Below are 27,809 nucleotides of genomic sequence, written 5' to 3'. Positions count from 1 at the left end.
AACAGCCAACATTTATTGAGCACTAACCATCTGCCAGGCTTCTACGTAAATGCATTAAATATTGTGGGGGAAAGAAAAACGTCCCCCTTCCCTCCTTTGGGTCATTTGGCTGGTTGAATAGGCAAATGGACATGAGACAGATTAACAAGAGAAAATCAGATTTAATGTTGGGCTCTTGGGAACCCCACACATGTGAGAGGTTCAGAGACAGGGAGGGCAAGGCAGGGAGAGACGGCGCCTGAGCGGAGGATGAGGGAGGCTCCTGGGGCCTCAGCGGGTCCCTGCCGAGGGGAAGATGGGCAGGTGTCCCCAAGCACGCAGGCTCGGAGCCCGTACTTGGAGGCTGGCCAGAGGCACAGCAGAGAGCGATGTGGCCCCCGTCCCACCCTCTCCCGGCCTCACGCCCAGCCCCCAGGGGCTCAGCCACCTTCCTCCTCAGGGGCATTTGTCCCTCTGTGTCTTAAGTTTCCATATCAAGCAGGATTTTATTGGCCAGAGTCAGAGCTCCGAAAACGGGAAGTCTTCATAATCAGTTGTTATAATTATTGATAATGAAACTAACACTGGGCCTCAGATATCCCCCGAAACCCGCTTAAAGACGAGCAGAGTGGCTTCGGCTCTCACTGTGCGCTGGGGGTCACTCTCGGAGGTCTCGTCCTTGGGGGTGTCCAACGCACGTGCGGAAACGACCCCTTCCCGTTTGCACAGCGGACCCACGAGGCATGTGGTATGTCCTCGGGTAGCAGGAAGCATGCCATTTCTGACAAAATCTTAAAGCACATTGTCGCTGAAGTGGAGCCACATTCAGGAAGCTCCATCATTTCATCTCAAAACCGTTTCTGCCGGGGCATGGCCTGGGATGTTAGGACCCCCGGGCGTGTGGGGGCCGCTCCAGCGGGAAGGGCCGATGCGGCCTCAGACGGGTCCACGCAGCGTCTGCCTAACGCGCATCCCGCCGGTCTTTTCTGGTTTGTCGTCCTTGGTGGTTTGGGTACCGACACAGCCGCCCACCCCTGTGGGCCACCCAGACAGGACTCTGCTCTCAGCAGACAGAACAGTCTTGTGTGACTTCTCACTTTAAAAGAGAATTTACTTGTTAAAAAAAAAAAAGTATGCCAAATTAAGTTTTATAGGAGTGAAATGTATTTAGAGAGTACCTGTCTCAGTTTATAGTTCCCGCAGTGCGGAAGGGTCTAGCTACAAAGTCAGGGGCTTATTTTCCCAGATAGCCTCTGTGATTTCACTTTATTTGCTTCAATCCCATTCGATTTATTTAGCAAACGCTTATATCATGCTTACAGTGAGCCAGGCACTGTTCTCAGCTCTTTAAAGAATTAACTTGTTTATTCCATGTAACAATCCTGGGAGGTAGGTACTGTGAGTTGCCCGTTTGGTCGTGGGTTCTTAGGGCAGCCGTGTGTTCCAAGGGAGCGGTGGTTCTGTTTCAGGTGGATGCTGTTGCAGTTGTGTGAGGCGGGGGGGGGGGGGGGGGCTGAGGGAAGGCCATCAGGGCGATGATTGGCTTCAAAATATTTCAGCAACAGAACAAAAGAGCCTAAAATCAAAGACAGAATAAATATGGTAAAATTTATGGCTTGTGGGTTCCCGCGTTAGGTATATGGGTTCTTGGTTTTATTTTTATCATAGAGTCTGAATGGCTAATGAATTAGCTGCTTGACATCGATTCATGTTTTATGCATGTGGGCAACAAAGCGATGAAAACAGGCATTTTTTAAATTTCTTTAAAGAATACGGGCTTATTAGTCTGGTCTAGTCGCCCACCCCATAGATGGCCGGGATTCCATTCTGCCTAGAGTAACATCGCTGGTTTCCAGTGAACTGGCGATGGTATTTTTGATACTGTATTGGGCAGAACTTAAGAGGAATGTTGCCCTAATGGTCTAGGATATTCAGTATTACAAACACAAATGTGATCATTTACTTTTACAGCATAAACTCTGAGTCATGGATAAAGCAAGATGGGTGACTGGGAGAAGATTAATGTTCTGTGAGAGGGAATGCGTCTCATGCTTAAGCACAGCCTTGCACCCCCAGAAGGACCCCTGTCCCAGAGACTCTGAATCAGTGCAGGTTCATCGCCCCAGAGGGGAGGGAGCTGTCCCCTCCCGTGAAGGGCGTGCTCCCCCCCCCCCCCCGCCCCCCGTCCCCCCCCCCCCCCCCGCCGGCGCCCCCCTCCTCGCGCAGGTGCTTCAGGATATCTGCCCCATGCCCGCAGGGCGAGGCCTGGCTGGGGATGCAACGTGGACCCCGGGGCACGTGGCGGAAGGGACCTGGGCACGCGTGAGGAATCGCCTCCGAAATAGAGGAAGGGCCCTGGGGAAGGGAGACAAGGACAGCGACACGGGCGTAAATGTTAACGTGGAGAAGAGACTGGGTTTTAGGCTGGACCGTTTGTGAGTGACATGGGGAAACAGATCATCTGCTGTTCAGGAGCAAAAGGGAGGCAACGCGGAGTTTGGAGCAGGGAGTAAGTTGCAGGAACACAGGCTGTGGACTCGGGGCCAAGCGGGATAGGAGGACGTGAGGTCGGGACGAGTGATGGAAGTGCTGAGAGCTTCGGGCGCCTCACCGCGAGAGCCTGTGACGCTGGCAGCGAGCCCGGCCCCCCGGCGCTCTTGCTCGGGAAGCGGGGCGGCCGCAGGAGGCCGGTGGGGTTGGAGCCCCAAAGCCTGAAAGCCCGCTGATGGAAAAGCTGGAAAAGCGTGCGGAGACGGGAGTCCGCTGCGCGCCGAGGGATTCAGAGGCGCAGCGGCCGTGGCTCCCTCAGGTCTCTGCCGACGCCGACATCGTCTTAACAGCCCTTTCATTCCTCAGGGGACCTTAAAGAACTCGCGTTTCTTACCGGGGCATTTTTTCCAAGAGCTTACGGAGGGCAGCTGTCAGAGGGAAGAGCTGTTCAGCCCCGACTAGGGAAAGTGGTGATATTTGTGTGTGTATGTTGTAGTCCATAACACAAAACGATGTTTTAAGTCCCTGGGCACATAGGAATTTCCCCTTTCATACGTCACCGACAGCTTATTATGTGACCCACGTCCCGCATCCCTCTTTTTACATAAACTGGGAGCACCGATTGTTTTCAGCGTTGAAAGAGTTGGCAGAGCGCCTCCTTCACCGTGTCATGCTGTGTAACGGACCCAAAGGGGTAGCTGCTCCGAGCAAAGCCCCGCCGGCCGCTCCCACGAGGGCTCACCTCCGGGGACAGGCGCGGGCACCCGGAGGCTCTCTGCACGTCGTGGCAAAGTTGCCCTTCCTTCCGTGGGGCGCGGGGAGCGCTTCCTGCTGTGTCTGGCCGTGCAGGGGTCGCCGCGGTGACTGCGTCAGTGACCCCCAGGGGCTTTCCCTCTCGGGGCCCTTGCCGCTCCCCCTCCTCCGTTGGACCCTGCCAGCAGGTGCCTGACAACTGAGGCTGTGGTTGCGTCGAAGTTTGTCCCACTGCGTGGTTTACTTCCCCCTTGGTCGCACCTGGGTGTCTCACAGCAAAGAAGCGAATAATTGCTTCTGAGATGTGGTGGTGTCAGTAATAGGAGAGACTTTTGGAGCTGGCCCAGGAGGAAGGTCCAAATTAAAACAAAAACAAGCAAGAAATAACTTTATTCGTGGGGAGAACACCCAGGGTAGAAGCGATCCAGGCTTTTTGTCTGTCATTTTAAGAGCTACGCAGTTCCAATTATTTTTGAAATTGCAAATTACTGCCTTATTATACTAATAAGTGGCTGGAAGTTCCAAGTGGCAGAAAATGAAGACTCCAGAGTAAACACGTTCAGAACTGGCTTTCCTTTTCCCTTCGGCTCTGAGGGCTTACTCAAGCCACTTGTCTCTCCTTGGCGTGAATAGTGCGGCACTTCAGAATGTGACCAGGAGGCTCTTTTGCCTGCCTCCCTGAGTCTTCAAAGGGGACCAGATTGTCATTCCCCCCCAGGATTCTGGTTATCTCTGCCGCCTCCTCTCCTGTGTCTGACCTGCAGGAAATTCAGGTTAATTTAATTTCCCCAAATTCCCTTGAGAATACATTGCAGTCGTACAAACCAACCGCCCACAAGGAGTTCTTCGGTGTTCAGCGTCATTTATGCCATCAGATGAGTCAACGCGGACCGAGGAGTTGTTGCTGAGACGCCCCTCGATGGGTCCTTTTCTGAAGATAAAGCACGTCCCTCTCACCGCCCGTGGGCCCCTTGCATCTTTCAGGGCGCTTGACCCAGGGTGCACATCGATGAGCCGAAAGGGAGCCTAGGAGCCTGTCCTTGTTGTCGGGGCAAAGCGGGAAAGAGTGGGCCATTGTTGTCCTAACCTTTCCTCTCATCCTCACACCCCAGTGGGGATGTGCTCACTCAGAAGCGAGGGAGTGGGGGGCTGAGCGCGCCCCGGAGGTGCCTGCGGCGTTGCTTCGCGCAGCCCGCATTCCCCAGAACCCTGTGCTCAGGCCTGTGTGGGGAGCCACCGTGCTAAACAAAAAGTCAGTGGAAACTGGCAGATAAATGTCGAGCATCTCCTCCCAAACCTTTCCATGTAGGGATTTTGGCCTACAAGTTAAATAGGCTGTGTCTCCTTTTTAGTTCCAGTGAATGTCGTTGATTTCACACTCTTGCTGTTGAATCATTGGTGTCGGTTTATTCAGCGAACAATCCCCGCTTTCCTCAGGGACAGGCCCTGCCTGGGGCTTTGGGGACATCGATGAACAAAATGGGGGAAAAAAAAATCTGTCCTCCCAGGACTTACATCCTCCTAGTTAAATCCTGTTAAGCTTTAAGTCAAAAGAAGTTTTGAAAAGTTAGATTCCTGTACCGTCTCTTCGTATGGTAACCAATCGGCGCTTTTCATTTCACAAACACATTCACGGTGTGTAAACCAACGCGTCCTAACCTTTGCAGTGCCTGAAGTGCCTTCCGGCCCCGTGACAGCGGTAGGCCTGTGTTAAAAAGGAATGCACCTATTCTTTTTTAAAAATCATTTTTTGTTGTTCTTCTAGTGTAGTTATCCCAGGCTTTGCCCCTTGGCCCTCCCCCACCAGCCCCCACTTCAGTTCCCACATTGTTATATGCCTATCAGTTATGTTGTGGCTTTCTGATTACAGAGAGGGTTGGATTGTGTGAAAGTCCAGTGCGTGTGTCACCTAGTTAATAAACACTATTTAAAGATGATTTAATTTTTATTTTTTTAAAGTTATGATCAATACAAAGACTCTTTTAGGAAGCTGTTGGAAGGGAAATTGGATTTTGACTGTCTTTTAAAAAAAATAGACCAACTTTTTGAGATAACAAAATTAGGATAACGAATAATAATAAAAAGCCCACTCACCTTCCCCCACCGTCTCCTGAGGGCATCGTGCCTGGACCGGGGTCGCACCCGCTCCCGGGGCTGTTACGACAGCCATTTATTCCGCCACCTGAGCGGTCCCCGTTTGTCGTCCGTGGCCACGTGTTCCAGGAAAGGGCACAGGAGCTTTCTGCACAGATTGTTGGAGGCATCCTGTACTATTAGCCAATCAGAAGGCATTTCAGGAGATGCAAGAGAAGCATTGAGACCCCCCGATATTCGTGTGTCTTGCCTTCTGGGTGGCGGCTCCTCTTCTCCCTGGCCCTTGCCCATCCGCCCCTCCCGCCTCCTCCGGGCTGCTGCGGCGTCTCCCTTCACTCCTGCTCGGTGTGGGTTACAAAGGACGACACAGGGCTGGATGGTGCGGTTATTCTCCAGTGAGTTCACCAGAGGATGACCACCTGCGAGTGCATGTGTGCTGTCTGAGGTCACGGGTACTTCCGGAGACCATAAATTTACGTCAGTGCCTTACCTGTTCAGAATGATTTGGAAGCATTGTTTGCCGTTTTTTGTAGATGAATCACACTCCGAATCTTTCCTACCACTTGTTTCGGCCCAGGATACTATTACCCAGTCGTCTGTTTTGGGATCAAGTACACGGTGTGCAACTTTCACATACGTTAAATCCCTAAACAGTCTGTCTGCTTTTGAGAGGTGAGCTGTAGGGTGATAGCCAAGAATCCACATGGAGAAGTGTAAGCATCCCTTTGTCTTTGCCTCCTAATTGCTCTTTGAAGGCGACAGGTTGCACAAGAAACACTCTGTACAAGAGTGACGGGATGTGATTCCTCAGCAGGCGGGAACGACCCTCCGCACCTGCCCCGAGGCCTGCAGGTTCCCAGGTGGCGCTTTCCCTATGGAAGGGCGGCTGCTCCCGAGTGGAGGGGGACTGGGAGCACCCTGTCCTGCTGAGACATGGGAGGGAGACTGTGAGGGTTTTGGGATGCCACCTGCCTGCCACGTTGTTTACATCGCTGGTAAGAACTTGTCCACCAAACGGCGCTCCTGCCGCACGCTCTTCCTCACAAGCCGTCTCTATGACCGCGCCGGGCTGAGCACGGGCCTTGGCATGTTCGGGGCTTGACTTCTTTCCTTCCAGTCCTATAAGTTTTAAAATTTTAAATTTTATTGTATCGAAAATATTTACACTAAAAACCCCTTGGTTCACATGGATGCTCAGTCTTGCTCTTGGTCCGTTTCTGAAGTTCTCTGTTCTTTCCCAGACAGCAGAGTGTTATGGGTAAGGGCTGAGACTTAGGGGTCCAGCTCTGAATGCTCACGCCCCGGCTTTACCCTTGACTTAACGGTGCAATTGCCAGCTTGCTGGGAACCTCCAGGCCGCCGCTTTCTCCTTTGTCACACAGGGATGACGTGGGTCCTGCTGCATAGGGTGCTGGTGAGATTTTAATGAGGAGGTCCATGGGCCGCGTGTGTCACGGTGCCTGGCATGGGGCATATATTTACTTGGACTATTTTTCCCCGGGGACCAGGCTGCGGATGCTTATTTACGCTCTTATGTCATTATCTCGGTTTCCTCCAACCCTTGTTTAAAGGAGGTGGGTTATAAATAATAATTGTGATCTGTTATTCTCTATTTCTAAATAAATAAGCTGCCATTGTTGATTTATAACATAATGACTTATAATGGAATTATGCAGAGTTCAGGTGGACACTAAATTTCTCCGGCTGGGAAGTCTCCAGCTGGGAACCTGGCGGTATGTCGGGAAGTCAGATGATTTTTCTCTGCTGGGAATAATATCAATTCTCATTTTTCAGTGTTTCTAGAACTGTCCTGTTGGCTTACTCATCCTTTGACATTGAAAAAGGAGGCCATGTTCTTGCTGGGAAGCATTACGTTGTTGTGAATCTCTCTGTTACTCTGTGTTTACTCTAACAAAGATGTGAAATGTGCAGGGGCCAGGTTCCTCGGCACCATCTGGAATCTGAGGTGCCGTGAAGTTAATTAGGTGACTCCCATGTCTGGCATAGAGACACCGCTGCCTGAAATATCTCTTTGGAGGATTTCATACATTTCTCTCACATAAAATAAAGGATATTAATTACGGGCAAGAAAGGGGAAGTTAGGGGCAGTTAATGCATCCCGATTATTTGCATTTTGCTCTGTTTTGTCCTGAAAGATTGCATTTGTCCTGTCTCGTCAGACACTGAGGAATGCCCTGATCACTCCGGCCACTGGGGACTTGAAGGTTAGCAGCCCTGGACTGGGCTCTGGGGCGCGCAGGGTAAAAGGAAAACTCGCACAAGCCCTTTAAGATGAGAGAAGAAAGTGTCACGGATGTAATGGGCGTGTGCACCTGTATTAAGAGAACACATTTTGAAGTCACAAAAACTCGTTTTGTTTTTCGAGGCCACCCTTTGACGTACAGTAGAGGGTCACACGTGCCTTTGTGTGTGGCCACAGGCATTTGAGAAAATTTTAGTAGATGTGTCAGAATAAAATATTGACTTGTTCAGATTTTCCCCTGCCTTAAAGGCATACAGTCTGTATTCTCCAAACATGTGTGAGTGTTTAGGTGGGGAGGGGTTGCTTGTTATCCAAAGATTCCGAAAGGCGTTGCTACAGATAGTTTTTTCTCTTATTTCATTTGTTGATTGAGTGGTTGCTGCATTGCCAAATTAAGAGAAATGGATTGAATTTCCGTAACAAGTTGCCACAAAATGAAAGAAGTTTTGAAATTTGGTCACGAAAGTGTTCTTTCTCCTCTTCAAGCCCAGTTTTAAAACGACTACACACGCCCCCCTCCCCAAAGCGCCCCGCCTCCAGCCCGTGATTGTGCCCCGAAGGCCGGCTTCCGCGGAGGGCTGCGCCGTGGGCTCCGTGCGCGTCCCTGCTTCCCTGGAACAGGCTGTGACGCAGGGCGGAGCTGGCACAGGCAGGCGCCTGCCTAGACGGGTGGAGTGAACACAGTGACCGCCGCGGGGGTCTCCTCCTGAGGCAGGGGACGCGAGGAAGCATCGCTCTGCCAGGATGTGGATGAGATCTGCTGAGACGGAATAGTGCTTCACGCTACTGGTAAAGCGAAGGTGTTGCGATCTGGCCTGGCTGGGGGACTTCTGTGTAGTAGCCCCATTGTCGCGTGTCATTTCAGACTGCCCTGTCAGAGGATGATCTAACTGGGTTCAGCTGTTTCAGGAAGTGTGAAAAGGAACACCTCAAAAAGCGTAGAGCACACTGCCCAAGACACAGGCGAGCAGACGAAGGGCATTGTGTTTGGAGCTAAAATGTAATAGATAAACATTACATATCAGTAGGTGACCGATGACTGAGATGCAAAACCAAATACCAGAGTCACACTCAGGAGCTCTGACTAGCTGAAAGCAAAGTCTTAAATATTTTGGGAATTCTTCATTTGTTTAGTAAAATAATTGGTTTCCCAAGTCATTTTCATTGAAGGAAGTGTCAAGGAACAATCTTAAACCAGGAACTGCTTTGACACGTGCTAAATCAAAATCTCCACCCCTTTCCTTCTTCCCGGGGGGAGTTACCTTGAACTCTGGGCTGACTGGGTCAGGGGTGTCCCGGGCCAACGAGGGGCTGCTCCCTACCTCAGTGTTCTGGAAATATTGCTCAGTGTCTCTGTAGAGCAGGGAAAGAATTTGTCTCAGAGCATTCAAATGAAGTGGAGGGTTCTGAATCAATATATGGGATAAAATCCCCTACTCGGCTGTGCCCCAGCTCTGTGATCTAGGGCAAGACTGTTCACTACTTCTCAGTTTTCCCTTCTACAAAGTGGGTATAACGTACCAGCTTTACAAGGGCCTTGTGAGATCAGATGACTTTACCCAGGTAACGTCCTTAGCAGAGTGCTCACCAGTAGGTGACTTCCCACCAAAATTACCAAATAATATGATTTTTAAAGTACAAGCCATCTATCCCAGGATGGATCTGTGCATAGCTTACCTTTGAAATGGTGGGGACTTTCCTTCCCCTGGGAAGAGAGCATCGGCCCCTTTCCTAGAGTTACAGTGAGTGACAACGGGGTGACGTTGATTTAGCTTCACATGCTCAGTTGGGCCTGTCACTTCTAGCCTCCGCTCTGGAATCTCACCGCGTGGGAACTTCAGGTTCATTTGAGAATTCTTGTGGCGATTCATAGTCTCTTCATTTAAACCTCCTTGGCCCCTGCTCTGTGGAGAAAAACATAAGTAATGAGTGTGGAAGTGACGTCATAGAAATGTATTGGTTGCCCTTTCCCACATGAGAAGTCAAACAGGCACAGTGCAAGAGAAGGTGGGGTAAGCCAGGCAGTCAAATGCGTTAACTACATCTATCTAGGTGTGTAGATTGCAAAAGACAATAAAAGTGCTCCGAAACAGCATTAAGTTCAAGTCCATATGCTTCCGTAGAGATCCGAGTATGGTTCTCATTTCTTCCCCCGAATGGCGACAGGGACATTATTTAAGGCAAAGACCGAGTGGTGAGTAAGCACAGATAGACACTTGGTCGGCCCTGGACCTTTCTCTGGCTTCCTCTTTCCCTGTCCCTGCTTGTTACCTGAGCTGATGCAATAGTGACCAAGCCCACACATGTGCCAACTCTGTGTTTGGAGTGTGGGCTGTGAGGTTACGCCTGAGTCAGCCAGTCTTTCAATTTGATCATGAACACCAGGATGCTGAGATTGAAAAGCTCCTGGTGGCTGGTAGCTGGTAGATTAATTTTTCTTGGGTTGATATTTTCTTTTTTGAACCTAAATAAATAAGTCTAACACATTACGTAAGATCAAAATGGTGTCCTCAAATATTTCTTGACTTGAATTAGCGTCTGATCATTTTGTGTTTGCACTTCATCTGGGTGGTGCTGTGTTCTGAGATGCAAGTTCCATGGGGAGTTTAAGATTTCCTGTTCTTTTGTGGAGCAAAGAAGATTCAAGTTTCATTTCTTGGGCCCTCTTTCTGCGTCTGTAAACCTATGAGAGCATCAAATGTTAAGCCTTCCAGTGGGTGGGGAGCACTCAGAGCGACATTTTTGAATGATGTTAATGGAATCATATGACCCAGACATGGGAAAAATCTCAGAGTCAAAGACACGAAACACGTCAGGTCGTGTTTTCTCTTTTTGTGCATTTGTTTTTATTTTTAAAATAACATTGATATCACTGATACAGAAACCTATTCTTTTAAAAGTTAATTTAAAAATCTATTCACTGTATTAGGGTGGCATTGGTTACTAAAATTATATAGGTTTCGTGTGTACAATTCTATAATATTAAAAGTTAATTTTTGTTTGCATACATATTGACATTTTCTGCCTCTGCAGTTCCTGCTTCGCCATTTTGATCAGAAGTGAAGCAAACGTTGATGGTCTCCGGTGCACTTCTGTTTTCTAGAAGCACTTTTGATGTCGAATGAATGACCTAAATAAGTTTGGAGCTAAACTCGGGATGGAGGGCACCTGGAAAAGCGCTGAGTCCTGAACCAGGAAGCAGTTTCCGAGACATGAAACTTTTTTCTCTTGCAGTGAGAGATTCTTCCTGAGGCTGAATAGGAACGGGCTCCCCAAAGCGCCAGACAAGCCGGAGCGACACTGCTCTCTCTTCGTGGTAGGTGGGCCCCGGGGCCCCTGGGGGCGGAGTCTTCCAGCCGCACTTCACATCGTGTGGGAGAAGCGAAAGATGGGGAGCCAGCACAGGGCGTGTGCTTCAGCTCGGTCGGTAACACGCCAGTCACCGAAGCGCCAGGACTCTGGCGCAGCACCCACTGCCACACCCGCGCTCCATCCCCAGAGCCACCCGTGCTCCTGTGTGTGTGTGTGGAGCTGGTCGCACCGCTGCCAGAGCACTGTGGTGACCAGCTCAGCTTGGCCGTTTGACATTTAGCAGCTGCGTAACACGTTTGAAGAAGGAGCAGGAGGCTGACAGAAGAGCAGCCTCTCCCTTGAACTGTTAGTCAACATCGTAAACCTACAGCAAAGTCAAATGCAGTGATTTTAGGACAGGATTTGAGCCAATGCTTCTGCTACAAAGATACCATTAAAAATGTCTGTTGATTTTTTTTTTTTTTGCAACAAACACCTACATTTTATTTAGAAAGGTAATAGGACAACATCATAGAAAGTTCACTAAATCTTCAAAAAGTCACCAGTCATAATGCCACGAAACACAACTCTCACTTTTTGAAGATGGCCTCTAAAAAATGTTTAAAGTGTTCTCCGTTTGTGGGCAATAGCAGTCTTTTCAGGTAGTTATTGTTTGTTTTTCATTCCCATTCCCCAGCCTCCACCCCTTCAGCAACCTCAACTTCTTTTCTATCTTTATAGCCCTGTTTCCATCTCATTTTGTTAATTTGTTTTCCTTTTTTTCCCTATGAGTGAGATCGTACTGTAATTGTCTTTCTCCGACTTCTTTCCCTCAGCGTGACACGCTCTAGGTCCACCCATGTTGTCGCAACTGGCGGCACTTCACTCTCCCCTCTTGCTGAGCCACGTCCCGTTGCGTGTGAGCCGCACATCTCCCGCATGCACTCATCTGTCGATGGGTGTCCAGGCCGCTTCCACGTGTTGGCTCTTGCTAGTAATTCTGCGGTGGACATAGGAGTGCGTCTGTCTCTTTAAATTAGTGTTTTCGTTTTCTTTGCATAAATACCCAGGCATGGAATTGCCAGATCATGTGGAATCAGGCAGCTTTGTTTCGTCTATTATTTGCAGAAATAACGTGCTGTGCCCATTAAAAGCGTCCATGTGAATGATGAGTTTGACAATAACCGACTCTGTCTTTGGCAGGACTTGGGGAGCAGCGAGCTGCGGAGGGACATCTACATCACAGTGCACATCATCCGAATCGGTAGGTGGGACACCTGTCGCCGTGCCGAGGCCCGTGGCGGGGCGGGGGTGGGCCCTGTCGCTGTGATCTTTTTGCTGTCTGAATCAGAAGGCAGGCACAGCCAGATCAGGACCTAAGAGTCACAGAATTTGGACCTTGTTCCCTGGCCTCCCAGACTCACGGGCAGCCTGCTCCCTGAGCACACAAAGGTTCCTTCCTTCCCCGCCGACGGCCTCGCGTAGTTTGTTGTGTTTCTTTTTGTTCTGTTGGACTCCCTAACAATACCTGATTTTAAAAATTTGTGTTCATCTTTTTATTTTTAGTTTTTAGTTTTCATTTATTTTTAGAGAGGGGGAATGGAGGGAGAAAGAGAGGGAGAGAAACATCAGTGTGTGGTTGCCTCTCTTGCATCCCCTATTGGGGACCTGGCCTACAGCCCAGGCATGTGCCCTGACTGGGAATCGAACCAGCAACCCTTTGGTTTGCAGGCCGACGCTCAGTCCTCTGAGCCACACCAGCCAGGGCTGTGTGTTCATCTTTTTAAATTCTAATTTCTGTTCACAGCATAAGTCAAACTTTTAGGGGCCGGATTTCCTGCAGGGTTATGAACACAGCACCCAGCTTGCATTCCACAGAGCGTAGGCTTTGTGGCCCCAGCTTTGTCCACACTTGAGCCTGCTGTGCGCGCATTAATAGAGCGGGACATGCATACGTTGCAGAATGCGTGTTGGGTGCTCGTTCGTTTTCACACGTGAAGTGCCTCTGGCAGCAGGCACTGTACGGCAGAGGGACGAGGTAAAGGGGGATGGTGGGGCCTGCACAGATGTTCTGTGACAGCTCAGCGGCCGGTGCTGCGACCTGGCTCCCACGTGCCGTCCTTGGCGCGCATCGCGGGCGTGGGAAGACCCCCAGGAGAGGACTCCCTTGCCGGGCAGTCGCACCCTGGTCTTTATTTTTGTCGTCTTTTGCTTCATGCTCCCGACAGCACATGGAGACTATAAAACGCATTGCTGTTCCAATATAGGATTTCTCTATATTTTTTCATTTAAAAAGAAGTTCTGAAATCCCATTTTCATTTTATGCTCCTTTTGTATTTGAGGGACAGTAGAAATTTTAAAAAGTAAACCGTTTTCGTTTTCTCTTTACAAGTGAGGATGTGGGAACAACATTGGGAAGGAGGCTTCCACCGCACCGGAGGCCCGGAAGCCTGCGGCGGGGCGTGTGGAGACAAAGCTGCTGTCCGCCCCCCGGGTGGTGGGGCTGGCGCACAGGGCTCCCTGCGGGGATTTTCAGTTCAAATGTGTAACACCGATGTTAATGTGAAATGTGGTTTTGGGTATCTTCACGTGAACATAGCTGAAATTCAAATACAGTTTTCTTCCGCACTGAGAGAGAAGTAGACCACTTTTGCTTTCAGGACTTTTAAAAAGATATCTGCAGGGTCTTGAGAAGAAAACACAGAGCGACGAGGCGGCCCGGCGGCCCTGTCCTTCACTCACAGGGTTGTTGCCAAGGAAACCACTCCGAGGGCACTGCCCGGCCCAGGGCTGCCTTTCCGATCTGTGGCGTTTGATCAGCGATGGCATTTTTCACTAAGGTTTTTATGATCATTCAGTCATCAGAATGAATGTTGCATCAGAGATTACTGCCCGCCCCCCTACACCCCCCCCCAGCTTTGTGAGGTGAATGCTTCACTGAGATGCCTGCGGATGTCTAGAGTGAGTTGCTACAGGCAAAATAAGGTGTGGAGGATTCTTGTCTCTCGGGCCAACACTTTTTCTAGAACATTCTTTGTACCAGCTTTAGCAGGAAAAGGGCACACTGACCCTCACTGGCTTCTGAGAGCAGGACAGTAGTACCTGCCTTGGAATTTAAGCCCGGACCTTGGATTGGAAAGTGGGGGGGGAGGAGAGAAATAAATTGTTTCCTATGCTCCTGCCCGTCCTGCGTTCCAGCCACCGCGACCCCTTTGGCTTTCAGCTGGTTGCGAAATGATGTCACCTTCCCTGCTCCTCCCTTCCTTTCTGCTTTGACGATGTCCCTGGAAATCTGACCGGAACTGGGAACTGTTACTAATTCCAGAGTCGGGAACACTAGCACGGTTGTCTCAGGGCAGGAGTTGGACCGCAGGCTTGGTACCCAGAGCCACGGTGCTGAGAGCCAGGATAGAGACGCGAACATCGAGCATGTGCGGGCCCGCGTGGGCGGAGGCTCCGGGCCAGAGGCCGAGGCAGGCGCCTTCTCGGAGCACCTTCTCAGGTTGCCCCCCCCGCCCCCGAGAATGTTCCCCTCGCCTCCCTTACTTGGGGGTCCACGAGCACCCGCATGTTCTCTTTCACTGCAGCTCTGGCTAAAGGGGAGGGGGGATGAGGCTGATAGGCACGGGACCTAGAAACAGCTGGAATTTGCAGCTAGAGGAGCCCTTGGAATGCTTGAGAGTTTGGGTTTTTTCCCCCTGATAAACTTCTTGGATGATGTAACCTAACTTCGAAATACTCCACTCAGAAATCTAATCACTATGTCATCTTGCATTTTCAAGGAAACGATTACGTACGAAAACATATATTTATAAATTCATGATACTGATAAAGATTGGAGTATACCTTTCATCCTGATACAATCTGTAATCATACTTAAAATAGAGATAAGCTAGACTTCTTTTCTGTTCGAGTGACCCAAGTTTTAAATTTGTTAAAATCAATTCTGTAAGTAAAAAATAGGATTTATTGATGAGGAAATTCCAAGATGCCTTTAATAAAGTATTGGATTTGCAGGTGAACTTTATATGAAAATGTGGGTTGAAGTTCTGTCCCATAGGACAGCATCAGGTCATGAAAACATGATATTTAAAGTGTTAGATTTTGTGCAACTTAGAAGCAGCTGGCTTATTTTGATCCTGTTTTCATTTTGATTCTGACTGATAGAACCGAGAGGTTTGGGGGCTGCTCTCTATAAGCGTGACCATGAAGGTGATATTTTGGAGAGGTGGTTTTTCTGTATCACCCACAAACCCAAGCCAGATTGGACGAAGCTGCCCCCCTTTCCTCCTCCGTGTTGGGTTTGGGAAGAGCCGGAGCCGCCTGCATGCGCTGTGGGAGGGTGTCACTCCGATGGGAACAGCTGGCGCATGGTTGCCAAGAATCCGGAAACCAATGGGCAGATTTTTTTAAAATACATTTTTCCTCATATTAACTCGCTATATTTCAGCGTCAGCGGACTTTCTGCTTTCTGTCTCCAAAATAATCCACGGGTGATTAAATACAGTAGTAAATGAGAGCAGTATCTCCATGACGCACTGAAAGATCTGCCCCCGTTTCCACCGGCGGAAACTTGCAGCCCACACACCCCGAGAGCCCAGCCCTGGCTGAGCCGGGTGCCCCCGGCCCCGCACCCTGCCCCCGGCCCTGCGCCCCCATCAGGAGAGGCCTCCCTGCCAGCACCGCTGCTCCCCTGCTGCTCCTCCGGAGGCTCCTCCAGAGGCTCGCACTCTGCCTCCTTCCAAAGCAGAGCCTTTGAACTCGCTTTTTACGTACGGACACTTTTTAAAATAGGAAAACCAGCCAGAGCCTCCTGGGGACACCCTTGTGAATCTTTGGGAGGGGTCTCCCCAAACGTGGGATGCGCTCCAGCCTTCGCGTTTGCTGGGTGGCAGCCGAGGCCCAGGGCGTCAGCGGTCAGCTAGGTCACAGCAGAGGAGAGTCCGGAACTGCGGCGGCGGCGTCTGCCGCCCGGACCCCGTGTCCTTTCCCCACCAACTGCATTTCCTGTGGACCATCTGGTAGCTGTGTGTGTCTGGGGAAGAGGCTCTACCCAACCGGCTCTGTGACCGTGTTTGCTTTGTGACTGAACAGGTCGCATGGGGGCAGGAGAGAAGAAGAACGCCTGCAGCGTCCAGTACCGGCGACCCTTCGGCTGTGCAGTTCTTAGCATCGCCGACCTGTTGACGGGAGAGACGAAGGACGACCTCATCCTGAAAGTGTACATGTAAGAGGCACGCGCGCGGCGGTGCGGGCAGGGCGGGCGTGGGGGCACGTGGGCCCTGCCTGGTCGGTGCCGCTTTCGGGCGGGCTTGGGCGAGCAAGGGGCAGGCCGGGTCTCCGCGCCACCCCCAGACTCGATAACCTGTAGACTCGCTGCAGGCCTGTGCAGAGCACTGTCGGCCTTTCAGGGGAATTACGACGTCGAGAGCCTGGGGGGCGGACAGGCTCTCAGGCAGCCGGAGCACCTCCTGTGAACTTAAAACCTGTACCTTCCGAGAGTTCATTTGTTCTTCAAGAACTTCAGCGAGGGCTGTAAGAGACATTCGCCAGCCTTCGGACAGGCCGCTCAGGGCATGGCAGAAGCTGACTCTGTCACAGTTCTGGAGGCTGCGAGCCCCAGGGCTGGGCGGCTCCCTGCAAGGGAGAGCCTGGCCCCCGCTGCTCCCTCCCGTGGGCGTTTGCTGGCAGCCTTTGGCGTCCTGTGACTTGTAAATGCATCGCCCACTCTCTGCCATCACCTCCGTGTGGCACTTCTCCCCATATGTATATCTGTCTTTGTGGCCAAATGCCCCCTTTTCAATAAGGACAAAAGACATAGTTATTTTGGGTTAGGACCCCCCTAATGATCTCATTTTAACTCAGTTATTTGTGTAAAGACATTAGTTCCAAATAAGGCCACATTCTGAGGGACCAGGGGTTAGGACTTCAATGTTATCTCTTGGGGGGGGCGGTCAGCATTTAAATTCTGCTCATAAACTGCACTAAGAAGTCACTGGCTGTATTCCAAATCCTCAATTAAGTGATTTTAACATGGTTTGGGCACCCCCCCCCCTTGGAGCACCCCCCTCCTTTTGTTTGGACGTTGCATGCAGCCGTGTGCCTAGCGCAGACCCACGGGGAGGGGGCGGTCCGCGGTCCGTGCTCCTCATTTGAAGACCTTGCCACCGACCACCTCGGGAGCTCGCTCGCTTTAGTTTTCCGTTCTGGCGTTAATACATCCGCTGTACGCTCGTGGTTTTCTCGTCCGTGGCGGTAACGCGAGTGACCCACTGCCTGTGGGATGTGGGCTTCCCACCGCTTTTTCGGTCACTGCTGCAGGGCTTCGTGGATTTATTCGCTCTCCACCCTGTGCCCCTGGAGCTGTGCCACACATTTCTAATTAGTGGGCAAAGATGAGTCTAGAGCCTGCGGTGTAGGATGGGAAACGCTCTCGGTCTCTTTTAAGAGGGGTCAAATTTGTGACCTTGATTTTGAATTTGAAAATGTCTGGTGGTGGGAAGGAAAGCTTGTGCCTTTTTTAATCGCGCACAGGCCTCAGTGTCGGGGTGGGTGTGAATCCACGGTAGACTGATTTCCCAACTCTGCTGGTGGCTGTAAAACACCAGGTATTGAGCCCAGCGCTGCTGATAACGGCCAGCATTTCCTGGGGCTCGCCGTGCAGAGAAATGGTGTGAAGCACTTTGTGTGTGTCCTGTGACTTTATCTTCACACACACATACAAAAAAAAAAAAAAAAAAAGGACGAAGCAGATGCTGTTGGCTCAGTTTTATGCAAAAGGGGAGAGAGAGGCCAAGTAACTTGCCTAGAGACACCCAGCTGATAGGAACGGGCACCAGACCGGAAGGCGGCACTTTCTGCCTCCTACACCTGAGCTCTCAGAGGGTCAGGCCGGGTGTGATTTCATGCCACTGTCCAGCGACGCGGTAACAATAATCTGCTACCTGTTCATCCCAGGTGCTTCGGGCACAGGGCCGGGGTCAGGCACCACCAGGTGGGCGTTCCCGCTCGCCTCGGGACGACCCTGATGGCTGACAGTCACTTGCCGTAGGTTGTCGGGAATGCTAAGGATGTTTAAGGAAGTACTTTGTAGCAGTTATGCCAAAAGGAGCAGGCGTGCTGTGAAGGTCGCTGCTCAATCTCAGGCACTGCTTAACAGAGTGTTAATGTTTTCCCAGGTGTAACACGGAGAGCGAGTGGTACCAAATCCACGAGAACATCATCAAAAAGCTGAATGCGCGTTACAATCTGACCGGCTCCAATGCAGGTGAGTCGGGGGCTGGCGCCTCTCATCTCTGTGCATGAGACGGGAAGGATCTGCTCTTTGTTTTTCTCCCTGTGCCCCCCTCACTTAAAGATGACGTGATCGACCTCCTTGCCTGTCCGTCCTCCCGTGCGGCGACAGATAGGCTTGTGCCACGACTCGAAGAAGGACGTCCCGTTCTGTTTTGGAACGAGGCAGAGCACCTGAATTTGTTCAGTAGTACCAGGTCTTGAGACCTCTAAGTTGTTACTGATTACGCAAAACCAAAGGACAAATACCCTTGGGGCCATGACTGTCGGTGTGGCAGAGGTTTGATGACCAGAAACTCAGCAGGACGGTCCAGGGCGAACATGCCTCACTGCCTGGAGCTGGAAGCCGCGTCGTTGTCCGGAGAACACGCACGCAGGCCCCACGTGGAAACTGGCTCAGGACAGTGACGTTTGCAGGGTCGTTTACATAAAGCGTGTGCACACTTGCTCAGAAAGAACTGAAACGTGGCACCGCAACCTAAGTTACGTATTGGGCGGTGCATGGTCTTAGTAACATGTTGTAGAACCTTTCACCTTATGTGGTGTATCTAGATGATGGAGCCCATATAATGAGGTTTTTAAGTTTGGTCAGTAGATAAAAGCTTGGTGAATATTGTTTGCTTTCTATCCCCCTTTTACCCCTCCCCCCCAAAAAACCTATGCGGTTCTGTGCTTTCTTTAATATAAAGAAACTTCAGACCAAGCAAGCTGTTACTTGAACTGAATGCATTGTGTTTAAGACTGATTTCTAAAGTACCTTATGTATACGAGGTCTGTCCAGAAAATATCCAGCCTTATACTATGAGAAATAGAGACATTTATGGAAGAAGATACAAGATACATCATACACAGGACAATGACACCTCAGTCCCCTTCAAAGGAGGTGCCTTGGGACCTCAAACAGTTCTCCCAGGTGCCATCCCCTGCCCCATCGTATTTCCCTCACTCTCATGGACAGTCTGAAATCTCTTCCCTTTCAAAGGTGATTTCAGCTTTGGGAAAAGCCAGAAGACACAGGGCGCCAAATCTGGGCTGTAGGGGTCTGAGTCTGCACGGGACATGATGCATGGGCAGGCATGTTGGCGCGATGAAGCTGCCAGTCACCAGGTGCCCCTTGCTGTGGCCTTCTGACTCATCTAAATAGTTTTCGTGGAGGAATGTTCAAGCTTAATGCAGAATCTGATGCAGAGTCGTTGCTCCGCTTGCTCAGTCATTTTGAATGCAATGGCCGCACAGCACACATGCTCACCCAATGGCATCTTCCGCCCCCACTGACTCGTACAGTGAAGTCGTCATTGTTCACATGAGCACATTCCACTCCACTCTCCTTGGCTGCCCGGTTATATCAATATTGCGCAAACCACTCTTATTGTATTAGCAATGGCTGGACTTTTTCTGGACAGACCTCACTGGTATTCGTGTTATAGTCCAACTTGCTGACAATGAGGAGAGCCAGAATTTAGGTTCCGAGCGCCTTCTCTTCACCCCTGTGCCCACTCTGGCAGGCCAGGAAAGCTCCCAGGGAATCAGGGACTGCAGGCAGAGACTTGGGAGGCAGTTCAGGCAGAGCCGCAAGCACCCACCGCTCATGCACCTATCCAGCTCTAGGCCTTCCCTCTCCAAAGTCCTGCTCTAGAGAGATGACACCCAGGGAGAAACTTTAAAAAATAAACAACGAGCACTTTACTCCTCCCCCTGAGGTGTCTGCCCTTTAGTGGGTCAGTGTTCTGGGTCCTCCGGGTCTGCCCCCTTCCGGAGGAAGGGTGGGGATGACAACAGCAGGTAGGTAGGTGTTTGGGAGCTGTCGTGCTTTATTATTGAAAAGGAGGTTCTCTAATGACTGACTGTAAAATAATGGAAGGAGCAGGGTCCACAAAATTGAAGCGGGAACCTGGGGTGTCTGATGCCAGCCCACCCCGGTGGTGAGATGTGTTGGCTCCCACTGTTTTCTCCCTGGACCATGGAGTTGTGGATTGAAAAGCAGCAGAGTCATCCGCTGTTTTCATGAGGATGGAGCTCCCTCAGCAATGTAGTGTTTTTTACTGCTTTTCCCCACTGTTCTTTGGTCATTGGTTCTAAAAAAAGAACTTGAAATTAGTTTTGGATGAAAATTCTTAATTTCCAGACCCTTGATGCTTGCTTGATGTCTTCTGTCTCTTGGAGTTGCAAATTTGTCTGCTCAGTCCATGAAGACGTTCATCTAGTTAACTGGTTTTTCCCCCCTCTAACCCAGACTTCAGTTGCAAAGGTACATTAACCACTGTTTTCGTTGAGTTTAGAAACTGGGAGAAAATTGCGAGTGGTCCACTTAACTTTTAAAGACAAAAAAAGAAAAATCGAATGAACAAACTCTGGTTAGATTTAGTTAAGTTGAATAACTTCAAGTTTCCATAGCTGTGCTCTGTGTGAATTTTAAAATCCAAAAGTAATATTATAAGAATGTCAAAGTCTAAAAATATTTATTAAAATGATCCTGGGTCGGGTTTCTTGAGCAAATGGTTATGGTAAATGTCACCTCTGATAGACATTAGCAGGGAATTCTAGGAATGTGAAGTAGACGGAGCCAGTACGATTTACTGAGGCAGATTCAGTCCTGGGACTTGGAATAAATTCTGTAAAAATTGTTGGCTCTGGTTCATTGTGTCCTACGAGAAACTTCAAAATTTTTTCACATTATTTTTGTAGTAATGAAATCCTATTTCCTGTAGTTGACACATGTAGCTTACAACTAGAAGAAATCGTATCTGCTCATTAGGTCGATTTCGACAGTCTTCTTCTGCACTGGTAAGCTGAGGGTGTGTGGTTGCATTCCTGGTACTGTCCCGCAGAAGGTCAAAGGGGGTTACTTATATTCGAACCCACAGTCCACGGGAGAGCAGCTGAACTCCATGCAGGAAGTAGGTAGTGTATTTTATTTGGTTGAGGTGAAAGGAAGCTTTTGAGAGACTTAGAGCACCCTATCCTCACATACTAATGCAGCCATTTAACTCAATATTACTGAGTTGGTAGAACTCTTAAGGATTGTATCCATGCTGGAGGCTGGAACATTGCCTTGAGAAACTTCGCTTTCTAACATTGTTGAAAGTGGGACTTTTTGGCGCCACCTATTGGCTAGAGATACAGTATGTGATTTTTTTAATTTTTTTTTTACTCCCCTCACCTTTCAAATTTTCTATCAAACCATGCCTTTTAAAAGTTTATTTTCAATTAATTTTATTTGAGGAAATGGTGCAAGAATAACACAAAGAATTTCTAATTTCTTAGAGAGGAACGTTTTACTGTATTTGTTTCACCCTTTTCTCTGTGTGTACTTATATACATAGGTATACATGCTTTTCATATATATATATAGATAGATAGATAGGGTTTTAAAAATAGTTTTGTGTGTGTATATGTATATTCACTATATGTAAACATTTAACATTACGAACTCGGTATAACCCTTAAGCACTGCACACACACACACACACACACACACATACATACATGCATGCGTTCCCCCCGCGCTGCCAGGCGGGGTTCCCCTGTCCTGTGGGTAGCGCACTGGTCAGCAGGGCCGCAGGGCCGACCGTTCTGTCCGTTCATCCGCCTGGCTCACGCCTGCACTCGGGCCTCCTCCTCGTGCTCTGGCCTTTCCTCCGCGGCCACATTCCCAGCAGTGGGCCTCACCCTGCACCCCGCCTGCCAGATGCTTGGCCTCCGTCCCTTCCTCTGCCCGAGAGGCCCCGCCTGTGGCCGCCCCGCGGAAGCCCTCTGTGGACCCCCCGGGGCTGACTGCTCCGTGCAGCCGGGACGTAGCCCTGGCAGTTCTGCTTTGAGTCAGACCCAAATACCATACATGCCCTGGCGTCTTCATTTTACAGGTCAGCCACCTTACCCCGAAGATACTATATACAATATTCATAAAACATAAAATAGTACCTGGAGCCAAACTCTGGTGATCGAGTGTGTGTAAATCAAGCACAAAGGAGGGAATAGAAGGGAAAATTTCTGCTCTGGTAATAATGAGGTCCTAAATATTTCAGAAATGAACAGATGTTACTAAAGAGCTGTTGGAAAGAATTCAGTAATACCAATTTTAGGAAGTTTTGCTGACATGATGGTCGTGATATTGCCCTTCAAGTTCGAAAGTCCCAGCAATTGTGTGTTGCCCACAGTGCCCACCTCCCCCAAACAGACAGAGAGCGCGAGCGCTGTTAGGAAGTGAGGGCTTTAGGGCTTCGCTGGGGATGGCACCGGGGCCGCTTGCGGGCCACCCCCCGCCCAAATGGGAGCAACCGTGACTGGAAAAGGTCGCATACTTTAAAAAAGCATTGCAGTCTGAAAGTTTTCCTAAGAGCATACCGCAAATAAAGAACTTAGCACAGGGGGTCGGTGGCCCTTGCGCCATGGGGGCGGAGGGAGGAGACCAGGGGTTCTGCTCCCACCTCGCGCCTTGCTCCCAAAACAGCGAGGGGTCGCCCTGGTCAGTGGGCGGCCGTGCCCGTCCCCAGGTCTGGAGCAGAGGACCGGGGCTTTGGCCTGGGGCAGAGGCCATTCCCCATAAGAAGAAAAACCCCAGACGCTCTCCCGAAAGGAACTGACCTTATTTTGAAACAGAGTCTGTGGAAATTTAACCTTATAGAAACTTAAAAATTTGGAGATTTGCAGGGAAATAGGGGATTTTGGGGGGGAAAAAATTTTAAAAAATGAACAGACTCTCAGAGAAATGTGAGAGATACTGTCAAGCGCGCCAACATACATGACATGGGAACCGGGGGTAGGGGAGGGGCAGCAGGAAATCTCTATGAAGAAATGCTAACAGACAACTTCCCAAGTTTGATGCAGACGTTAATCTACATCTCCAAGAAGCTCAATGAGAAAGAAAAAGAGATCCACACCAGGCGCATCCTAGTAAAAACACTGAAGAACAGACAAAATCTTGAGAGCAGCAAGAGAAGTTCTCCTCACACCCCGGGGACCCCAGCGAGAAAGTCGCCTGAGTTCTTGTAAAATGCCCTGGTGGTCAGAGAGCTGGGAGGAGAGAGCTTGTCTCTCTCATCTCTGTCTTAAACATACGGGGCTGCAGGATTCTCCTGATCGACATGGAAATTCCAGTTCTTGCCATCAGTCCGAATTTATACTGACTCGGTAGTTTGGAAAAACTTCATCATAAAATTTAAAGGAAAAAACCTGGTCTCAGTTTAGTAGCCTGAAAAAGCATTAATGTATAATCATATGGTGTTGCCACTTCCCCGCCCATGGTGCCTGGGACAAAAGGGCACCCGCTAGAGATGAGTCACAATAGGATGATACTATAATCAGCAGCTGTGAAACAATGGGCAAGGAGGCCGGGGAAGCAGGTTCAACCCACAGGCGCCATGGCCTCTGAGAACTTTAGGTAATAAACTTCCAAGAAATGACTAAACAAGAAGTAGTAAAACAGACTTGTGATGAAAAAGAAAACATCCCCAAAAGATGAACAAGCAATTGTCAGATTCATGCATCAAAAGGACTAATTGGGCACCTGTGTATCTGGCATTGTCCAGGGTGCCGGGCACACAGCCTTTAACCAGCAAATGGAAGTCCTTGTCCTCCGTGGTGCTTAGGGTCTAAAGGTCAGGAAGAACCCAAATAAACTTCAAAAATTCTTGTAAGGCAGTCATTGAAAAAAAGAGTGGACTGCTTAACTACCGCACAAGCACAGCTGAAAAGGGAATCAATAAACGAAAATTACAGCTTGACATATTAGACAGTAGCACAAAGGGAAAGTGCAATGAAAAAAATCTGAATAGACATTTAAAAGACAAAGGACTGAATGAAAAAATCAGCAGGCATCCCGTAGGGATTCCAGGTACATGGGAAAACTGCCACATGGGACTAGAAACGTTCGAGAATCTGCAGAACAGTTGCGGAGGCTACAAGTCCTCAGGTAAAAGCAAATGTCGTGAGCAGGGTAAATAAATTCAAAGACAGTTCTGTTGTGGCAGACTCTGGAATGCGTAAGACAAAACTGATCACCCAAAACAATACCCTGCTCTCAGCAGCAGTTGCAGAGGTCAGAGTGTTACGGGATAATATCTTAAAATTCCCGGGGTAATGGCCAACTTTGAATTCTTTATTTCCCCCACTGTTACTTTAAAATGACATTGAAATAAAGAAATTGTCAGATAAAAACGGAGTGAATGTCACATTCACTGAAAGAACTAGTTAAAGAGAAAACACAGAAATACAATTTCTGAATTCCAGAAAGGTAGAGAAGGGGGCACTAAGAAAACCCCATTTATGTAGAGCATAACAATGAAGAAGGAAAAAAAAGCCCAAGAAATAAAGGAGCTGCATTACAACGGGCAAACACAGATCCCCGCTCATCAGATTCCGTCTGCTCGCCTCCCAAGGGTGCATCAGAGTCTGCCACTGGGTCGCAGCTCTGGCTCACGGCGCTCTGGGCACGGAGCCGGCACCCCAGTGTCACCGGCATTCCATGGTCTCCGCGCGCCCGCCCATGCCCTGGCACCTCTGTCAAGTCTCCCAGGTCAGAGCGCCGCCCTCGGGAGACAGGCTTGCCTTCAAACCCTCCGCGGGGCCGAATCACTCCAGCCCCCAGGAGGCTGGCAGTCGCGGGCTTCACTGAGTGGCAGACGAGCCTACAGGAAGGAACGCTGTCTTGGGAGATAGCGCCTAGGGGGCGCTGCACACTTTTTGGTGGGCGCTGACTCGTTGATCCCCTGGCAGGGAGGGCGGGACGGTGGTGAGACCGAGTGGGGGAAGGGGAGTGCGGTGGTAGCGCAGCCAGGCGTCGCCCCCAGGGCTGCATGGAGTCGGCATGAAGAGTGTCTTTATTCGCGGATGGGGAAACCGCGGTCACATGGAGACAGGGCCATGCAGCCGCATGAGAAGCGTTTCAAACTGCATGCCGTGCGGTGACATGGATTCAATATATCTGTCGCTCTTACCCACTTTGCGTTTCTGTAGCTATTCCCAGTTATGTGTAATTTGCTCATTGGTGGCAAAATGGCTGATCTAGTCTGAAATGAGTTTTGCCAGCTACTTGTAAATCATGCTGTGCTTGCCATTTTTTTATGTGAAAGTGCAGAATTTCAAAGGATGCCTCTTCTAGAGTGAGTGAGCTTCAGTTCCAGGGAAATGAGAGCTGCCAAGGAATAGGCCCCTTTCGGTAACAGATACAAAGCCCTTTTCCCTGTCCTGTCTCCATAGCTGAGCTTAGTCATGAAACACATGTTGTTTATGACAGACGCTCGATTAGTTAATGACTGTGGTTTTCTTTAAAGTTGGATATCAGATCATTACAGTTGGGTCTTAAACATCTAGGGTGATTTTTTTTAAAAAAAGTTCAGTTTAATGATTCTTTTGATAAAGGGGAACATTCTTCCATTAACTATTTTGGGGAAGGGCCAGGAAAAAAGATGCTTATGAAACGTGATTGATCTCTTTTGTGAAATTAAAAATTTTACCAAAATCATCAGCTTATTCATTGTTGGATATCCCTGTTTAAAAACAGACAAACAAATCTTCCCTGAACTTTCAAATTCCTTTAATGAATAATACTTTCTCATTATTTTAATATTCCTGTTATACCCTGACCTATTCTGCTTGATATTTTACATATATATATTCTATATAAATAGGTGTGTCTCACTTTCTTTTTATACGGTTTTTGTTGGCTTTATCGGGGCGGCATTGGTTAATAAAACGATGTAGGTTTCTGGTGTGCAGGTCTGTAGCACATCACCTGTATGCTGTACTGAGTGCTCTGTTGTTACGCACCGTGTCTGGCGCACACAGCACCAGCTCCCAATGATGCTGGTGACCATGCGACAGTGTGAGTGGGTATTTTAAGGCCAAAGCACAGCCGTGGGCGGACGGTAGAGACGCCAGTGAAGTCTGCCGGTGGGGTGGTGGGGAGAGCGAGAGTCAGGAAGAAACTGCACCCCGGGACCAAGCGGTTAGAACACACGTTAGTGAGTCTTCCTCCCGCCTCCGGGCTTTCACGGGGACCCCACAGCTGTTGCCGTCGGGTCGTCTGGGCCCCTTTTTGTCCCCCGTGGGCCCAGTCCACGTGGCTCTCGGAGGAGGGACGTGCATCCGCCTCTTGCCGTCAGTCACCCCGGACAGATGGGGAAGTGCGGGGGTAACGGGAGGCTGGGTAAAAATGGGCCGCCGGTTTCCCGAAAGTTCCTGGGTACCTGCCTGGCCTCACTGTGTTCTCACGGTGCTCGGACCCCAGCGCCTGTGGAAGCACGAGGACGCCATGACGCAGTCACACCCGGCCTTCCTCCTCTTATGTTCCTGCCCCTGGGGCAGGTGAGCGCCTTCTCTCGGAGCCTAATGCTTTCTTTTAAAACAAGCTTTCTTGATGTTTCAATGACTCCATTGAAAAGCATGCAAATACACCAAGAAACCCTGGCTTGGTGGTTACTTGCCTGCCTGTGTGGTTGGAGGAGGGCGAGCCTCGTTTAGACGTGCGCAGGCACACTTGACTCCACCTGGTCTCCTCAGGGTCACAATTTGTCCTCGCCGCCGGGGGTGTTTGCTGGTGAATGAGGGGATGGGGAGCAGGGCGGGCGACGTGCTCCGCGGGATCCGGGTTCCCCCTGGGCTCCGGAGGAGAGGCCGTTGGGCTGGAAGCCAGCCTCCCTCTTCTTAGAGCCCCGCCACGGGGCGTTCCTGTTGACCAGGACCTCCTCAGAAATGGGAAAACCCAGGGAGCCAGGCTGCAAGAGTCTGACCCAGAAAGGATTCCTGCAGACTCTGTTGATTTTGTTTAAATAGTCCCCTTTAGTTTAAAACAACGGGGCTGTCACGCGGGCCTGGGGAAGCCGCCCAGCCTCCGCCCCTGCTGACTCCAGCCTCCGCTTCCCCTGTGCCCGCGCCCTCGTTTCAGGCCTAGCAGTGTCCCTCCAGCTGCTGCACGGAGACATCGAGCAGATCAGGCGAGAGTGCGCCTCTGTGTTCTCCCACGGGGTGTCCCTGACGAGGAAGCTGGGCTTCTCGAACATCATCATGCCCGGTAAGTGACTTGAGACGAACCACGTGATGAAATACAGGTACGTTGTATGCCTTTGACACTTGAGCCATGTTTCGAGTTTTGAAGAGTCGCGCTGAAGCACGAAATGAAGTAGGGGAAGCCCTCCCTCCGTGCCGCCTGTAGGGTCTGCGACTGGAGCGAGGGGAGGCGTCACGAAACCAGTTTTCCCGCAGGCTATGGATGCAAACGAGAGTTGAGTTCCTGCGGCGTTTCGTCAGTGTTACAACAAAATGACATCATCCAGGGACTGGCTGTGTGTGATAATAAGCAACAGTTTTTAAAAATACCTTTGTGCTTTGATTACATGAGGGCAGAGAGTCGGTGGGGGGCATGGCTGCCTGTCATTACGACCTTGATCGCAGAGCACGCTAAGGCAGGGTCCAGAGGAACATCACCCTGGGGCGGGAAATGGTAGTCAGGTTGCCTGGAGGAAACCCTGATAGGTGCTGATAAGAACAGCCCCTGAGCAGTAGTCCGCGACAGTTAGCCTGCCTTGGAGGGGTCAGTCACCAGCTGCCGTGTGTGCGATCCTAGGAGGCGGAGGTGGGGGTTCCGGCGATTCCCACTCTTCGCACGTTGTGAGGTTATAAAAATGTCGAACCACGACGTGGGCCCTGG

At 50.1% G+C, this 27,809-nt stretch overlaps 1 protein-coding gene across 1 annotated transcript in view; it reads left to right on the top strand.

Annotated features, from left to right (window-relative positions):
• The window catches only part of DOCK4 (dedicator of cytokinesis 4), a 323,634-nt gene that overhangs the window by 171,889 nt on the left and 123,936 nt on the right, over positions 1-27,809 (top strand). The window contains exons 9-13 of the mRNA XM_054571366.1: positions 10,814-10,895; positions 12,074-12,134; positions 15,965-16,097; positions 18,049-18,137; positions 27,048-27,173. Of these exons, the coding sequence (XP_054427341.1) occupies positions 10,814-10,895; positions 12,074-12,134; positions 15,965-16,097; positions 18,049-18,137; positions 27,048-27,173 (491 nt within the window). The remainder of the gene's footprint in view (positions 1-10,813; positions 10,896-12,073; positions 12,135-15,964; positions 16,098-18,048; positions 18,138-27,047; positions 27,174-27,809) is intronic.

The sequence above is a fragment of the Pteronotus mesoamericanus genome, unplaced genomic scaffold (assembly GCF_021234165.1).
Source record: "Pteronotus mesoamericanus isolate MK-2021 breed Mesoamerican mustached bat unplaced genomic scaffold, CSHL_Meso_final contig_220, whole genome shotgun sequence".
Classification (NCBI taxonomy): domain Eukaryota; kingdom Metazoa; phylum Chordata; class Mammalia; order Chiroptera; family Mormoopidae; genus Pteronotus; species Pteronotus mesoamericanus.
This window is presented reverse-complemented; position numbering and strand designations above follow the sequence as displayed.